The sequence below is a fragment of the Brachionichthys hirsutus genome, chromosome 3, assembly GCF_040956055.1.
Source record: "Brachionichthys hirsutus isolate HB-005 chromosome 3, CSIRO-AGI_Bhir_v1, whole genome shotgun sequence".
Taxonomy (NCBI): domain Eukaryota; kingdom Metazoa; phylum Chordata; class Actinopteri; order Lophiiformes; family Brachionichthyidae; genus Brachionichthys; species Brachionichthys hirsutus.
The window spans coordinates 3,737,229-3,754,921 of NC_090899.1; the positions used below are offsets into that span (position 1 = coordinate 3,737,229).

At 45.2% G+C, this 17,693-nt stretch overlaps 3 protein-coding genes across 3 annotated transcripts in view; 2 read left to right on the forward strand and 1 right to left on the reverse strand.

Moving 5' to 3' along the window:
• Positions 1-4,942, forward strand: part of cadm4 (cell adhesion molecule 4) — a 28,192-nt gene extending 23,250 nt beyond the window's left edge. The window contains exons 7-9 of the mRNA XM_068759294.1: positions 1,483-1,593; positions 3,528-3,656; positions 4,816-4,942. Coding sequence (XP_068615395.1) covers positions 1,483-1,593; positions 3,528-3,656; positions 4,816-4,925 — 350 coding nt within the window. The 3' untranslated portion in view covers positions 4,926-4,942. The remainder of the gene's footprint in view (positions 1-1,482; positions 1,594-3,527; positions 3,657-4,815) is intronic.
• A 4,052-nt stretch (positions 4,943-8,994) lies between these two features.
• On the reverse strand, positions 8,995-11,159 carry LOC137914076 (adenosine receptor A1-like). Its single transcript, XM_068757700.1, has 2 exons — positions 10,792-11,159; positions 8,995-9,829 (listed from the first exon to the last, which is right to left on the reverse strand). Exons 1-2 carry the CDS (start codon positions 11,157-11,159, stop codon positions 8,995-8,997), a joined length of 1,203 nt encoding a protein of 400 aa, XP_068613801.1.
• A 2,044-nt stretch (positions 11,160-13,203) lies between these two features.
• On the forward strand, positions 13,204-16,947 carry rps19 (ribosomal protein S19). The gene is made up of 6 exons (XM_068759347.1): positions 13,204-13,249; positions 13,945-14,015; positions 14,269-14,369; positions 14,857-15,040; positions 15,817-15,871; positions 16,895-16,947. The coding sequence occupies exons 2-6, from the start codon at positions 13,945-13,947 to the stop codon at positions 16,922-16,924; spliced, it is 441 nt and encodes a 146-aa protein (XP_068615448.1). The 5' UTR covers positions 13,204-13,249; the 3' UTR covers positions 16,925-16,947.
• The last annotated feature ends 746 nt before the right edge of the window (positions 16,948-17,693 follow it).

Here is a 17,693-nt window from a genome sequence, read left to right on the forward strand (position 1 = left end):
ACACGGCGTTGATGAATAACAGCATGATGCGGGGGGTGAAGAAAGGATGACAACCGTGCGGCATTCTCTTTAATTAAGCTGAGGAGAGGCGGTGAGGGAACGTAGTCGCTGAAGAATAGAACCCAGCGATGCTGCTGCTGAATTATGGGACGCGAAGGAGGGAGGCGTTCCGCAAATAAGGGGAGGGTTTGGCCGAAGCCCAACGAGGAATAAGGAAGGAGAGATTTCTATTGGAAGATAAGAAAAACGGCATCTTTCTCAAAATTCATCAGCATCTGGAAAATTCATTCATTTATCCTCAGGCTCAAGTAAAACACACAAATGTATTCATACAGCAGCAACAGACACGCACACTTAGATAACAGTAGGTGGATCTCTCTCTCTCTCTCTCTCTCTCTTTGTTTTTCCCATGACAATGAGAAGTGACTTATGCTTCTTTGCAGAGAAAACTGTCCCAGACCTGAGCATAAGAAAATAAAATAAAAAAATCAGAACGGGGGGCATTGTGCTGATGTAAGAAGAGAGGGAATACAGATTGATGATCTTGGGGTCGCTGGGAGAATGGAAGAGGAATTCTTACCAATAAATTACTCCTGAGACGAAAGTGCATCGTGTGTGTAATGGCGTGTTTGTACATAGACAATGTCATACGTTGCAGTTTCACGGACTGTGTGATGAAGCGGCATGTTGTTCAGTCTTCATGGATCAGCTGCTCCATCTCCTCCTCTGGCTCTTGTCAGACCTGTGTGTGTGTGTGTGTGTGTGTGTGTGTGTGTGTGTGTGAGTGTGTGTCTTTAACGACATGCTCTCCGCTGTGTCTCAGCCGTTGAATCGGAGAATGCATCAAGATCCAAGCTTATTGTTTGCCACTGACCGAGACGGTCCCTGCGTGGCACGGTTCCACAGGGGCTGCATCCGTCACAGACAATGTCTCCGTCACCCCGTCCATTGTGCCGTAGCAAATGTGTCAGTGATAGAGAATGTGTGGCTGCATATTCCAGTAGCCTGCCAGCCAGATGTCTTCTTCAGCCGGCTAGAGGCCTGCCGAGGAAGATCGTCATTCGTCCTTGTCCTAATATCTCGTCACGGCTCGGGATCGATTCCATTTCTCACACATGGTCCATTTTTGGAAAATGATTAGCAGCATTTGTCTCCGCTTTCGAAGTGGCATCGACCTCAGCTGATGAGAAGTGCGTTTGGAATTAGTCTTTTCTACAGCTCTTCTTGCATTCTACATCCTTTCCTCCTCCTCCGCCTCCTCCTCCTCCTCATAACTAATCATAGCATCCAATGGCTGTCTGGCAAGATGCTGAGGCAGAACAATCGAGAAGGCCTGTTAGGACTCAACAAAGACAGCATGTGTGTCCCTGCAATGAAAAGCCCCTGCGACGCCTTGTTTGAAATGTCACTGCATGTTGTAGATAATTGCATTTGTGTACGTGTGTGTGTGTGTTATCCCATGTTGTGTCTGTCTGTGTGTAGATAATGTGTCATTCACTACCACGGTCCCTCCCACTCCTACCACCCAACCAATCACCTCCCATCCTGCCACCCCAACCCTCCTAACGCTCAGCTTTGCTCCGGACGCAGAAGGTAACACACACACACACACTTATCCTACCCCCTCGGCTACCCTCCATCTCTTTCCTTGTCCTTTGCTGCTCTTCTTTGGTGTTTGTTTGTGCCTCTGCTCGTTTGATTACTCTCAGGTGGCCCACACACACACACACACACACACTGTCTGCTGCAGTTTCCTCTGCCAGGCATCTACACAACTCTACAGACGTTTCGCTGTGTACTATGCGCAACCACCCTCTTTCTTATCAGTGGTGGTTTGATGCTCCTCTGTGAAAACACTTTGCCCAGTCAGCAGTTTTGTGTGTGTGTGTGTGCGTGCGTGTGTGCACGTCTGGGGTGGGTGTGCTTAGTGGGTGCTGTTGATGAATCTGCGTTAAAGGTTTAAGGAACTGGCAACACATCTATCCTTTAGCTCACTGATGCTGGCCTCTGTAGGGATGTGGAGCTGCCAAACAGGCAGATTTAGCTGCACGTACAAACACACACACACACACACACAGTTGTACAGCGAGAGAGATATGGAGAGTGGGAGAAAGAAAGAAGGATCGGGGATCCAGGTGGTTGTCTAATCATATTCTCCCACATGAATGTTGCACAGCAGCAAAAAGAAACGCTGCGAGATCACTGGTGTGTGTGTGTGTGTCGAGCTACACAATCACTTAGCACTGTAGCTACACACTTAGGTGCAGGATCTATTTACCTCATAAGGACTCTCACACAAACACATACTCTGTCTTCCTATCCCTTCTCTCTCTCTCTCTACACCTTTGACTACTTCCTCTCTCTTGTCTTCTGCGTGAAAGGAACGATGATTTGATTGGAGCGGGAGCTTCCCTCTTCGTCGTCTGTTTCCACCTGCTGGACCTGTGTTAGAAATGTCTTAAGAAAAGCTGCAGTTGATAAATCTATCATCGGATGGGCCTCCTGGAGCAACAATGCACATTTTAGCGCTGTTGGCCATTTCCTGTCCTGAGCTTTGGGCTGCGGTGGATTAATAGCAGGGCGGCATTCGATCAGGAAGGAGTTCCTGCTTTTTCATCCCCTGGGAAATGTTTCTTCCTCGCTCTGAAGGAATCACGCATTCTTTTTTGCCCACAGATGCACAACTATACTTTTTATCATGCTAATGCCCGAGTACATAAGAAGAAACACACTACCATCCTTCCTCTATCAATTCCAGCTTGCCTTGATTCTCCTTTCTCTTTTTGGATCTGTATGAGTTAGCAGTTCACTCACATGTGATGTCTGAACATTTCTTAGTTAGTCTAACCCACAAATACAAATCTTTCAAATTCATCTGACTAATAAAAAGAAGGAAAAGTCATATTAGAAGCTGAAGATTAGATTTGTTTTTTCCCACACTGAAATTTATTTCATTATTCACCTGCTTTTCTTTCACAATTTCTCTTTTACTTGAAAGCAGTGTAAAGTTGAAGTTGACGCAAACAATTACAAAGAATTAATAATGCAATTATCGACGACAGAAACTCACAGAATGTAACTTACTTTGTTCCCCCCTGTCCGTCTTGGCTCATGCTTTTGTGAAGCGTCTTTATGTCCCAGGATGGGACACACTTGAAGCTTCCCTTGCTCTGAATGTTCTGTCTCGACAGGTGCTCGGCTGCAGTGGGTGTTCAGAGACTACCATACGTATTTCTTTATCCACTCCCTTCGTTTTTCAACCTTTTTGCTCCATCATTCTGGGTTTCTGTGCAGCGAAGGGTGATGAAAGGTGATAATGGAAGTTTCATGAACAGCAATCGACTTCTCTGTCCTTCTGTCTCGCTCTCCCTGATGCTGGGATTCTAATGCGCTCTCTCTCCATCACTTTCCTCTAATTTAACCTACACCTCTCTTGCTTTTGTCTCTCCTCTTCCCGTCCTCGTTCCCCATTATTTAATCCTCATATTTCCTCTCTTTACCTCGCCCTTTCGCTCGTGTTCTTTCAGACCCTGGTGCAGTGGTGGAGACTCACAGCGCGGTGCCATATGCAGTGATAGGCGGCGTTCTGGCTCTGCTGGTTTTCACCGTCATCTGTGTCCTCATTGTCACCATCTGGTGCTCCGTCCGACAGAAAGGTAACACACTCACAAACACGCACTCGCACAGTAACATATTGGCAATCGGAGTGTGTGTTTTTTTCACATTTTCTCATTTCTCCACTGTTGGCATAATATCCTGTGGAGAAATATCAATTCTAGCCAGATAAGAATCAGATTCTTTGAAAATAGTCCTTTTTAATCGGAGGTGTAAACTTGTTCGTACAAAGCAAACAGGATAGCAGGCTCCTTTACAGCCGTATCCTGTCTATGAAGTGCGGTCCTTTGCCAGGATAGTGAGAGGAATGGGATGGATTTGGACATGTAGGTGTGGTCCACATGCTTTATGACTGTTCCTTAGTCAATCAAGGCTCATCTATTCAAAGCCGCCTCCCTGACGTCCCCATCTTTTTTAAGTGCCTCCGTGTTGGCAGCCTTCGACTGTGCACCGCAGTTGCCAAGAAGAGATCTTAGGAATTAGCAGGCAGCAAACAGCCAGAGCGCTCCCTTTGGCTAGGCTAACTGTCAGTCCAACCCTCAGTATGGCTTGAGCGCCAATCAGCACTGCGGCCGGGCCATTACAGCCAGACTATGTTGAGACGAGGCCTTTAAGGCTTTGTCTTCAGCCGAGACTGTCAGCGTTGCCCGTCGACCTCTGCTGTAAGTCGGAAAGGAGTGTCGCTCACCACTGGAGCGAGGGGACAGTCAAACCGACGAGATGAGACCGACAGTTTGCCCTCCGTAACCTACAACGCACCGTCTCATTAATCACACACACATTTGGCAGGGCAAAATGTGCATAATGGGTATTCTGAGTGGCGCAAAAGGTGCCATTGTTCTCTCGCACTTAACCTTCCCTCCTCCCTTTTCTGCCACTCTCTCCTCCTTCCCTATTCTCTATTATCTCCTCCGCCCCCTGATCCGCCCGCTGCACCTTGTGTTTCGCACATCCATCCTCTGCGTTTCATTTCTGACCGTAGGCTCGTACCGCACCAGAGAGCCTATTCTTGCTTGGTATTGACCTAACAATCAGTAAACTAATGGATTAATCAGTCACAGGTATGATGCTCAATAATATATATAGGTTTGGTCATGCTGCATGGCGCCGCAACGATCATGACGCTTTGCCACCTAACCTTCCCCTTCCCTCTTCGCCTCTCTCTCTCTCTCTCTCTCGCTCTCCCTCTCGCTCACTCAGGGTCCTACCATACCCATGAGGCCAGTGGGTTGGATGAACACGGTGAAGTGCAGGAGGCCTTCCTCAACGGGAACGACGCCAGCCAGGGCAAGAAGGAGTACCTACTGTAGCCCTTTTCTGATGACCTCACTCCTAATCCCCCCCCCCCCCCCAACCCCCATATACAGTACACACAATCACACGCACACACACCCTTACATAATACAATGTGCCATAATGGGCAGCCTTCTAAAAACGACTGTATACAGACAGACCATTTACTTCATTTCACACCATATCACACACACACACACACACACACACACACACACACACACACACCAATACCCTGAGACAGACTAAGAAAGAGGGAGCCTATAGACTCACCAGCCATTAACGACTGTGCCATATACTTAGAAGTCGAAGAAACTGGGGAAAAGTGGAGAAAGCAAAGGCGTGGGAGTGAAGGTGTGGGTACGGTGAATGTAGACGAGAACAAAAATGATGCCATAATTATTTTGATCGAGGAGGAATTGGGGAGCATAAAGAAAAGCAGGCATTCTGCCCATGCGACCGGCAAAGTGGAAGAGGAATTAGAGGCGGATGATTGCAATAATTCTCTGTCTGAAGAAAATCGCTCGTCTCACAAAGTTCAGTCTTTGAATGGCAGAGCGAGCGGCGTGCAGGGAGGACTGGGAGCGTACATGAGGAGGAAGGTACCTGACCGAGACGTATTGAGCATTCGGTGCGAGAAGATTTCACATGTTTAGTATCGCCAGAGCGTCTCACGTCCGAGTGGAACTCGCATATGATGTCTTTGCATCGTCGAGGTGTCCAAGTCCAGAGTTCAGGGGAAGTAGCCAGACTTCCTTAACAAGCAAACTGCCCTGCAAATGGAGCGAAGGAGCTTCCCTTTCGTTTCATTTATGCTCAAGCTCCTCTCTTCCTCTCTGTTTAGCTGCCCCCCCCCTCCCTCATAGTGTCTCTCTTTCTCTCCCCTCTCTGTCGCTCCTTCTTTGTTGGCTCCTCGTAATGAAAGGATTAGCGTCGGGCTCTGTTCGGAACAAAGAAGGAATGAATCCGGCTTGCTAAAGGCCTTAAAGGGAAAGCGTAATTATTTTAGAATGTCATTAAGAGGATGAAAAGGTTAAAAAGTCTTAATAGGAAAGTCAAAGGGAACGATAGGAGAAGGCGGGTTGCTCTGAATGCTCCCACACATATGCAGATACATGCACACACACATCCATACGTACAGTGAACGCGGCGAGCGAACAAATATACATATCTCCAAACTTCATGTTTGTATAAAAATGAACAGCAACATAAATTAAAGGAAACTTTTAAGAAATAAGAAAACACTTTATTATTGAAACGCATTATGAAGCAACTATACTAACACAGAATATTATTAGCCTATAGAGGCGTAAAGCCGAACAAAGTACTGTCCAGTGATCTTTAAAGAAAATGTTTTAAAAAGTATACAAAAAAATACAAAAAAAACCTGTCTTTATGAGAAACCAGAGCTCTTTTTTTATTAAAATTATAATTATTTGAACAATTATGATGTTAATGTTATTATTATTATTGCCGTTGTTGTTATTATAATTGTAAATGTTGAAGAAATGTACACTTCCCATGGTTTGTTTTTGGTTCTACTGTAAAAAAACAATTGTTGTCTTTTTGAACTCTTACCTTTTCTCCCTTTCTCAGTCTCTCTCTCTCTCTCTCTCTCTTTGTCTCATGTGCCGAGCCGTCTCTTCTCCTGTCTTTCACTCTTGTTAATTTTAGACTCCATGTGTCATTGTTGATATATATAGCTAACTATTTCTTTATAGGGGAAAGATACAAAGCACGATAAAATAAAAATAATCCAAAAACAGCCTTTTGGGGTCAGACTGTTGTTTTATATATATATACGTTTGCTGTGCTGTTAGCAGGTGCTGTTTTTGAAAAAGAAAGCAAGAAGCAAGAAGGAGCATATGGTGGTGTTTATTGGTGGGTACAGATAAAGATGGAAGACGATGGAGCTGCTTGCTTCTAACTGGCAGCTCATTCACAGTAAATAGAATAAACAATAGACGCGGATCAGCGGTGCTGCTAATGAATCACATACAGATAGCGGGGAAGAAAGGGTGACAGGAGGGGTGAGTCAGATGCACGTAGGAAAATATGACTCCACCATTAACTTCCGTGCAATCAATACCCGATTCTGTCGAGAAGCACTCAACGTGTCCGTCTATGCGCAGGGCGAGATTTGAAAGCCGCCGGAGGTCGCCGGGTGACAGATCGATGTGTTTCTCTTCCATCGATGCCAAGGCTTCATGGTCGCCTGTCATAAAGACAGATTGTCAAACGGCAATCAAAGTAATGGACTCGCAAAGCTCTACTAGCATGAATTTACACCCCGGTCGACAAACAACACACACACACACACAAGTGGACAGCATGTATATGTTTAGTTTATGACGGCGCCAAGGTAGCGCAGGTAGCTCCTGCTCTCAGTGGTGGTCGATGAGTCATAAATCTGAGGATATTGTCCCTTTTAAATATCTGAAGAACAGACGTGCGTGTCCCTCGAGCGAACGTTTCACCGGCCGTGTGTCTGGAATACGGAGCGCAAAGCCTGGCTGCGTGTTCCGGTGGTGTGACCTCGTTACTTCCACTTCTCCTCACGGGAAAGCTTTCCTCTGTTTTGCGTCATGTCTCGCACAGGCATATTCAAAGTAATTATTGTTGGGTTATTGCCAATGCCGTTCTGTGCCGCTCCCCGGGAAACCGGCCGTTATCCGATCACAACGCTGCCGCTGCTGGATCTGATGACAATCAGATGACCGCTGTGATCATAGAGAGTGATTATCAAATCAATAGACATAAGCAGAAATGAGACTGAGGCAAGCCAGACAATAGTCAATTGTATCCCTTCCTGAGTTTATGACACGCAGCGTACTGTGGTCGGTTATCGATGAATTATTCAGTGCTGCTCCCCAATATTTCACCGATTAACGTCCTGTAACATCAGAGAACCCCCCCCCCCCCCCCGGCCCAGTTTATGACCCATTTATGGCAGCCATATTTCATTCCTAGGAGTTACAGTAGATAATACAGCCCATCCGAACACAAGTATCATTTCTGGAGGCTTCACGGTGTATTAGACACAGTTATTTCCGTATGTAAAGCGAACTGTAATGACCCAGGGATGGGGGAGCACAGCTTACCTTCACTGTTCTTTCATTGGGGGCCATAGTGATGCGAGCAGTATATATAGTGGCAGCACAGTGTGTGAGGCATTGATTGAGGTGTGTTGAGACCGACCATAATCAGGAAGCAGAGAGGCAGACAGAACAATTGAATGGGGAAGCTGGGGGGAAATCCTTTTTTCCCCTTGACCAGATTTCTCTATGAATAATGTTCAGTGAGGGATTAATTTCTTTTTTTTACTGATGAAAGACATACTGTGTATTCTGTTTTTTTGTTGTTGTTGTACATATAGAGGAAATGGAAAGTAGGGAAAATGCATGATGTGAGGAGAAACATGCAAAATAAGCACTAAATCTAGAGTAAGAGCTTGAAAACGAGAGGGGAAAGAGCAAAGAAGTAATCTAAAGCTGGAGAAGGGATAACAATATTAAAAAAGAGCTGTTAAGAAACAGAAAAGAAGCGTGTTTGACTGCATTGGCCGTGTTTCACGCAGCTATAGATGGATTTCTCCATCAGTGATTTCATACGAGACACGGTTCAAGATGAACAATCCAATTAGAGTGAGCGAGAGCCATTTTTTTTTATTGCAACACAACATTACACCGTATTTACAGCTGCAATCAAAACAGCCATGAAGACTGTCATAACCAGGTTAATGATGTTTTGAGCACAACACTTCATCGTCTCTGGACCACGATATTATTATTATCACACGTGTAATTAAATGTTGTCGCCGAGACATTTATATTACGGGTGGCTTAGCAAAGACTTAGAACTGGCTTAGAATGAGACCCATAGAAAGAGCAGTCCCCGGAAACGCACGTCTCTTAATCATCATCAGGAGGCTTCATTTTCTGACTGACATTTAGCGATGATTAACCGGCCTTTTTCATTTTGCTGGTAATTCATAGCATCTGTCCGCAAAGTTTCTGATTAGCCAAATATGAATAATGCCACATTTATTACTCTGATGTAAATGTCATCTAAAAGTTTCTGAGCCACTCAGACTTCCGGACACACTCTGGCTTTCAGGGAGTGCTTCGCCGACGACCACGGAGCTGCTTGCACGGCGTCACAGAGGACTTTGCGGACAGATTTCCCCCTGGGTGGGGCTAATGCCGGCGGAAGTTGTTGCACGGAAAGTGGAAAAGATGGCTGTTCTTCCCTGGCCCGTTTCTTCCGACGAGTGAAAAGGATCTGCGGCACGAGGCCGTACGTCTGGAAGAGGAGCGTGGCGGCCGCGTGAGCCCAGGCGGGGACGTTGGTGCTGGGGGTGAAGAGCGACAGGGCGTGGATAATGTGGAGCGGCAAGCACAGCAGAACCAAAAGAGAGAGAGATAGAGTCAGGGAACGTAGCCAGTTGGACTTGGGTTTAGGGGGGTGACTAGAAGGAGTCTTCCTTGGCTTAATGCATAGCATGTGAAGGTAAATGAGCAGCAGGCAAAGCAAAGGGAGCATGAACACCATTGTTCCATGGACATAGACCAGGAAGTGGGGGCTGAGAACGGTGTCGGGGGCGCACACCCCCCAGTGGCTTTTGTGCCTCTCGGCATAGCTGACGTTGCGCATGTCTTCCACGTAAAACTTTGACAGGAATCCTCCGTATGGAAGGTACTGCCCTATCACCTTGTATTTTGGGGGTGGGGAAGGAGTGGCATGGGGTAAAGAGGTTGTCCAGTTGCCTTGCAGCTCAACTGTGTCCGAATCTGCCACGCCTCTTCTCCAGGCATCGAGGACGTCCGATCCAATGAACTGGGCGAAGGAGGACAGAAGGGAGGCCACCCAGCATAGCAGAACCGCACACAGAGCTCGCTGATGGGTTATCAGCGAGGAGTACCTGGCAGTCAGAGATGTGGGCATATTTCAGTGCCGTCTATACTGAAACGGCAGTAAACGGACTTGGAGAGAAATCAACACAAGCAGTTAAGTCATAAAGTTTCTGCAGAACTGCATGAAAACTCACTGACACTAAACGCAACACGAGTAACCGTTTTTACTCAGATGCCGCACTTCACATACCTTTGAAACCAAGGCTGAAGACATTTCTGTTCACCTCTGCCTTTGATGAAATCAATTAATCACCCAGTTCTTACGCTTTTATTCACTCATTCTTTTATTTATTTTATTCTCTATGTAAATTTTTGTATTTTATTTATCTCAATCAAAATGCTTCTCATGTAGCGTCCATTTTTGTATTTCTTTTTTCGTCTCAATGCCTTTCATATTTCACCTAAAAGACTTTGAATGCTGAAGCGTGTTGCACAAAATAATCTTACCTTGACATCAACTATTGACAATTTCAAGTGAATAGTTGCTTTTGAAAATAGTTCTGAATGAGGTGAACAAAATCCTCCTTTCTCCAGTGGGTGCAAAGCGAATGAAGACCATTAAATAAAGACATTATTCATCTTTCTTTCATTGAAATGACGGAGTTTTAGGCCGCTATCCATCGAACACGTGAACGCTCCAGAGCATATTAGTATTAACCCCCCCTTAATCTCCAGTTTTCATCAAAAATCATCCCTGTTTTTTTTAACATGTTTGCTGCTTCTATTATTTTCATGCTTTCCTGCAGGCAGCACGTTTTGTGTCAGGTGACGCTTACCACCTACCTATTATTTCTCACCTGCACACAATATTTCAGAGCATTGTGCAACCGTAAGATGGACCTTGTTTACATAAGATAAACTGTATGTATGTATTTGTCTCACGCTATTTTCTGAGACACATTTTTACACATTAGCTCATGTCGGATATTTGCATTCTAATTATACTTCTTCAGCCTTCTTGTCAACTCACCTGCTCTCCAGGTGACGCTGCAGATGGCCGTCCAGCGTGAGCAGCAGCATCAATAGCATGGTAAAGTGCCTGACCAGCATGGGGCAACACACTAAAGTTATGCAGGTGTACAGGCACTGGGAGGTTCGTAGGTTGAGCAGCACGGTTACAGGGACCCCGGCGGCGCCTCCCACAGCTCCCACCCAGCCCAGACACAGGCGCAGACACCGTGAGACGTTCCTCGGATGCATCAACCCACGTTGGCTTCTGTCCTGGACGTTGGCTTCTGTGGCTCCACCGCCGGCTGTCATGCATAACCTCACACTCGCCACAAATACAGATACAGATACCATGCACTGGCACAGAGAGTATAGCCACATCAATTCCATGTCTGAGAGAGACACACACACACAAAAAAGAACATAGTGGAAATATTTGAATGCAATGAAAGTCACGAGGGATAAGGATGGAAAGGGCAGAGACTGAAGAAGGAAGTACTGATGCTGATGCAAATGCAGCCTTGTCCATTCTGACTGTAATTGCCACCCCTGCCTTTTGTTGCCACATCTCTCTGTCGGTATGAGCTGCACCCGCAGCGTTAACTTGCTTTGTCCAAGAAATGTCCCAACAACGAGACAAACGGAAGCACATAAAGTGTTCAGCGAAAGCAAAGGCTTGTAGGTCAGTATCAAAAAAAAAAAAAACAGTCGACAAGAAAGGACCGCGGCCGATTGTGGTAGGTTTGAACGTGATGCGGGTCGAATAGATTGGTAGGAAGAAAGAACATGTTTTGATAGTTATTGGAGTGCTGTAAACGTGCGTGGAGAATGAAAAGGTCAAGCCAGACCAAACTTGACATCAGTTCTCCACCGAGGATGTGAGCATCATGCCAACATAGAGCAGCAGGCACCAGGCTGGGTGGCAACACACTGTTAACACTTAACAGTGCCTATGATCGCCTTTTTGCTGCTCTTTGTTTAGTGTCTCTGTTCTCTGGAGCCAACTACGTATCATTTGCACATTCATCCTCGCAGAAACACAAATTGGTCTCGATATTTATGCACTGAGAGTCGATCGTACGGGCGCGCACTCCCGCAGTGCAATCATTTTGTAGCAAATGCATTCAGAATGGATTGGCAGCTAATTTCAGGGATTCATCCAACAAAAGTCCTCTAATACCATGAAGTGGGTGTTCACTGAAGCAGCAGATTTACCACAGAGGTATAACACCTGTCCATGCCACATAATTAGAAGAAGAAAGCTTTATTTGTCATCGAAATATTCCACTACAAACACCACAACGAAATTCCATTTACACCGGAGCCTAGTACAAGGGGCCCCTGCCTTGCTAAAGGGCAGCTGGGCAGTGATCTGAGGGTAGAACCCATACTAGATTTCGTCTGTGACTGTCCGGTTCTCAACCCAAGGCCCAACCTACTGAGCCACTGCCAAATTAGTTTGACCTTTTTCAGAGCATTTGGTGTGTCAGTTTCCCATAAAATAAAATAAAAAAACGTCCCTGTCTGAAATAACCTCCTTGTCACATTTAATAAATACTTTACACAGTTGTCTCCTGTCTCAAAACTTCAAGGGCCTTGGCTAAATTGATTTACTGGAGTAATTAATGAGGTTTAGTCCACCTTGTGTGAATTCTCAATCCAAATGGTTGCTGCTCTCTGCCGGTGTAATTAATTATCCCATTTAATCAATTAGGCCCTTTGAAACAACATTCCAAACTGTGAGGTCAAATCTTTTAGGACAATCAGGGATAGAAAGCTGAGAGTCGAGAAGTCAGAAGTACATGGATATTGACGCGCTGAGGTAAATGAGGACTAAAAAGTGCGGTTACCTGTCGTGGAGCCTCGCGATGACTCGTTTATGCAAAGCACTAAAAATCGAGTCGCTATGACTTGTCTGTCTATATTTCACTCCAGGATCTTTATCTCTGCTTCTCGGCTCACACTCCGATCTGTCGGCGCAACTGAAAGCATATAAACCTGATGCATAAACATCTGCGTATCCACTTGCCTTCTTCTGTATCTCTCTCTCTCCCCCACCCTCTCTCTCTCTGGTGTCTGCAAACACATCAACTGCGTCAATGTTACATCATGGCTGCCCTTTCCATTTGAAATCAGCAAAGGGCAAAAGAACTGCTGCTGCCCAAGGAAATATGGAAATAAAGTACACAAATATGCCCAAATGAGTACATCACACACAGAAACACAAGGTCTATTTATTATTATTTGTTCTAATTACAAAGTTCATCTCGGTTACATTTACTCAATTCCCCAAATTGTCAAACAAATTTTCAAACACAGATTGTGTGTGATAGATAGATAGATACTTAAAATGTGGTCGAAACAAGAATCGATGAGGAAAAAAACCTGCTCCAATCTCGCGTGATGTTACGGGATTTGCCCGTTTAAACGTGTGTCGGAAACCCCGTCCAGCCCTCTTCCCTCTGCTCTGCATAAGCAAGGTAAAGCGGTGTTTTATGTCTGTGCTTGTATGCTATGAAATTGATGAGATTATTCACTGTTTTCGCCGAAAATGCGGTCAAGTGAAATATGAAGGCCTATTGATTATGTTAGTTTGGCTTAGCGACTTGTTATAAGACGCTTTAATTTGATAAATAAGGCTTTCGCTTGTGCTACTAATGGCTGCCCCCATGCTACCTCGTTGTGGCCTACTAGCTATGTTAGCCGCACATTAGGCTAATTCAAGTGTATTTCTTGCCGAAATGTAAAGGTAGTATCTTGCTGAAGTGATGCCGCTAGAAGGCTGCCGTCAATGATAGCTTGGTAGATTATAAAGAGATAAGGTCGTGAATGGAGCTTATTCTGAGTCACCATGTTAGCCAGAGATGCTATTTGAACGCTTATTAAAAAAAAGCTAAACCCAGAAAGCTTGTAACTTAGAAACCCACGCATGTAGCAGCCATGGATTCGCGTGTCGCTGCTTGGGTTGCTTAAAGTGTCATTGTTTTCGGTATCATTCGCAAAGATCACCGTGCTACTCGCGTGTTTTAATCAGTCCTATACTTGACCTGGCATACAGTGCGCAGCATTGTTTACAGAACGTTAAGGGTTGTCTGTGTAAGTGGGGCGCACAATGTTTTGTATTTGTGTGAATATAACGCTATGAACTTGTTTACGTTGTCATCTCGACCGCTAGATGCCGGGTGTCACGGTGAAAGACGTCAATCAGCAGGAGTTCGTCCGTGCCCTGGCCGCATTCCTGAAGAAGTAAGCTACATATTCAAAGGCACATCATCCTTTCCGCTTTCATAAATCGTTTATAAGTGCTAGTATAATAGATGCAGTATTCACTGAAGGTGATTGCTGATCATAAAATTAATCTTGAAGTGGATGCACTTGCATGATTGTAATTTCGTCAAGTTAAAAGTTGTTGTTTTTTATTCAAATTGTTAATATTTCTTGGTTTTAAGCTTAAATTACACAAACCTGTTGTCTTGTCACTCTTCACACCTGTCCCTAGGTCAGGAAAGCTGAAGGTGCCTGACTGGGTGGACCTTGTGAAGCTTGGCAAGCACAAGGAGCTGGCCCCCAGTGATGAGAACTGGTTCTACATCAGAGCTGGTAAGTATCTGTTTTCAGTTAGAAATGGTTGTGATGTGTCTGCATTACCAGTAATGTCCCAGTCCAGAGCAGCAGCGATGCTTGAAGCAAAGACTTCTTGGCTGCATTTTATGTCACGGAAGAGATCGTAGATTTCACATGGCTGCTGTACAGCGCCTACAGATCGAGGTGCTTTTGGGCTGGAAACTAAACTCCCGGTCTGTTCCATCAGCATCCGTTAATGTTGTGGGTTGTTATTTGTGCTAAAGAGCAGATGGCATTTTGCACGGTTGCTTCTGCGACCGCTGCCACATGAATGCTTTGTGAATAGAAAGTGTTTAGACTCAAAGAATTTCAATCCGTTGTATTAAAGTTATGCGCCAGCTCGGTTTAATGGCTCCCTGTTCTGATTTCAAAGTCTGGCCACCATCTCTGCTTTACCGTGCAGATGGAGTCCTGAAAGCACTGATTTTGCATGATTGCAGCCACATCTCTTGTGCTTCCACAGCGTCCACAGTTCGCCACCTGTACCTCCGTGGGCGTGCCGGCGTCGGCTCGATGACAAAGATCTACGGCAGTCGCCAGAGGAATGGTGTGTGCCCTGCCCACTACAGCGTAGGATCCAAGAACGTAGCTCGGAAGGTTCTCCAGGCCCTCGAGCTTCTCAAGATGATTGAGAAGGATAGCAACGGGTGTGTACCTCTATTGATTTCAGCCAACCGGTCATGATTTTACATTGTGGTGGAAGAAATGTTCGTCGGTTTGTGTGAAGAAACCTGTTCAGCGGGATTAAGTAATCAATTGTCTCGTGCAGACAAGATGTCCTGGTCTGTTACTCTCATATGTTGATCTTTATCTTGATTAACTGCATCACTTACGCTGACTTGAAGCAGCAGCAGTCCACGGTGAGAGAAACAGGACTGTGGGAGTACAGGCTGCATCATGAGCAATAAAAGGCAGAATTCCAGTAAAGGCTGTCCAGTTAGCTTCTGCTGCTTCTATCTGTCGTAATGACCTTAAACTATTAGTCGTAAAGTGATGTCAAGTAGCTGCGGAACTGTTCTTCGGGCATCTCAGTTGGCGGAGTAACATTTATAATAACAAACATTGCTGCTGTGCAAGATTGTTAAACATGGCTTCATGATTATCCTAGCAATGAGTCATTAATCATATGATGATTTCTATTGGAGGAAGGAAAGAAGTAACGTGACTCATGAAAAGCAGGTGCTCAAAATATTTCCAAAGGTTGACTCTATTAAGGAATCATAATGACCCGAGACAGTTCTCTTAGGATTTGTACTTTTTTCTTGTTTATATATATATTAGTTTGCATGGGGGGGGGGTAGTTTTGGGCAACCAGAGGCACTAGATCGCTGAGTCCCTCCTTATAATAACTATCAGATGAAATTATGAGTTTATGTTTTGTCTTCCTCCTTTCTCTCTCCTAATTCTGTCTCCTCTTCCTCAGTGGTCGCAGACTGACCCCCCAGGGAACCAGAGACCTGGACAGAATTGCTGGCCAGGTAGGACCGAAGTCCACTTTCAGTAATCTTTCTGACGCACTCCTGAACTAATAACTAGACCTAGTTTTAGACCAAGTTGAAGTAACACCACAAACACATCTGCTATCTGTTGCGATCTCGTCCGGTATCTTTTTCTATGATGTTGTAGCTTTTCATTTGACATTCAGCTGTATTGTTGTGAAATAGCTCCTTGCTTCGATTTGATGGCTTGACAGCCTCCGCATCACTTCAACATTCAAGGCTTTCTTTAGCATTTGTCCTTGGCCAACTTTTGCCCGCTGGCGACGGGTGTCTCGTATTGCATGCTACCAGCAGAGTTGTTTGCTTTCACTAAAGCAAATCACAGTTGGGCCTTGTCAAAAATCAGTAGAGAGGCAGCAGCGCTGTAATAATCCAAGGGTAAAGGGGGTAAACAAGAGGAGGGAATTTCATGCTCGGCAACTCTGCCATATGGCAGCAGTTTTCTCCATGTTGACGCATGCTAATGAGCAGTATGCAGATGAGCAGACCAGCCCCGCCCCGCCTATCTGCTGCTCCACGCTGACAGGAATCATGTTGGTGCAGGTCCACGACCTCCTCTCTGGTCCCTCCTGTGTTTTGTTCTTATGCCTTTTCAAGAGAATGAGCTTTTTCAGATTTCATCTATATATCGAAGTCGTATTGTTTTTGGCAGCAACTGCAAATTTCTCTTCCGAACTGTTTACAAGCCTTGATGAGATTGCAGTTGATGGCATCTTACTCCCTTAAGCTGCATTTGCAGCTTAAAGGCATTATTGCAGTGGGCCTTAATATGGTGAGGAATAAACCCATGGTTTATGGAGATGGGGGAATTTTATTTGAGTTACGAGTTTGAATAGTTGGTTATTTGCAGCCATTTAATGAAACCATTAAAATGACTCCCCTCCCATACCAAGTAATTGTGCTTTTAATTTCAAGACGAGACGACTTCTGAAAAGCAGAAAACCACCTGCTCTTCTGTTCAACATAATAAGCACGAGTTCTTTTTGTCTCCTCTGTCCACAGGTTGCCGCTGCCAACAAGAAAACTGTTTAATAAATATTTTTTTGGAGAAAGTCGGAACACTGTGTGCTTGTCTTTGATTTGCGTAAACACACCAGATGACCCGAAGCACATCGGTGATGTGCTGAGACTGTCCCATCTTGTTAAGCAGCGTTGCGTGAATGGGCCCATCCCCCACCCGTGTCAGGACAGTAAACGGTAAGGTAATAAAGTTATGGCACAGAATGATTCATGCTTGGTTTGAATGTGATTCACCCTAAAGAGCAGCAGGAGCTCCCTGCAGGAAGCCTGTTCTCAGAGGGCAGCGGACTCCACAAGCACATGTTTAACCCTCCGGCGACAAATGATGTCGTTATTCAGCTGCTGCATTCAGGGCCACAGCGCCACCTAGAGACTTGATTATGTCAAGGGACAAAAAAACAAAACACGTGTGTGTGTGGGTTAAGGGTTATTCAAAGCAGAGTGTCTTAAGTATTTATAGCACCAAATACTTCTTTCATGATTGGTCGACGTTTCTAATCGAATGAGGAGCTCCGTCGCCGTGACGCCATTCTGACTGATTACATTTGGCTGTGCTCCTCACATCCTGTAGAGGGTGCCAAAGCCTGTACAATATCACCCATTGCTTTGGGGGGGGAGACGATGATTAATCCTGTTGTCCTTAACGGGTTATAAAACAGAATAGCATCAGCCCGCTGCCAAAGAACAATAAAAGCTGCCTTATGAATTTGAAGTGCAAAATCCATCAAATGCAGCAATCCTCCATATTGTGTCTGCTTCAGGAGCACAGAAACGTAAAGCA

Bases quoted from the DNA above. Each gene is read 5' to 3' on its own strand.
- LOC137914076 (XM_068757700.1), bottom strand. From the start codon at position 11,159: ATGGAATTGATGTGGCTATACTCTCTGTGCCAGTGCATGGTATCTGTA. The intron at 9,830-10,791 runs GTGAGTTGACAA...TCTGACTGCCAG, and splicing joins CAGCGTCACCTGGAGAGCAG to GTACTCCTCGCTGATAACCC.
- rps19 (XM_068759347.1), top strand. From the start codon at position 13,945: ATGCCGGGTGTCACGGTGAAAGACGTCAATCAGCAGGAGTTCGTCCGT. The intron at 14,370-14,856 runs GTAAGTATCTGT...GTGCTTCCACAG, and splicing joins CTGGTTCTACATCAGAGCTG to CGTCCACAGTTCGCCACCTG. The intron at 15,041-15,816 runs GTGTGTACCTCT...CCTCTTCCTCAG, and splicing joins ATTGAGAAGGATAGCAACGG to TGGTCGCAGACTGACCCCCC.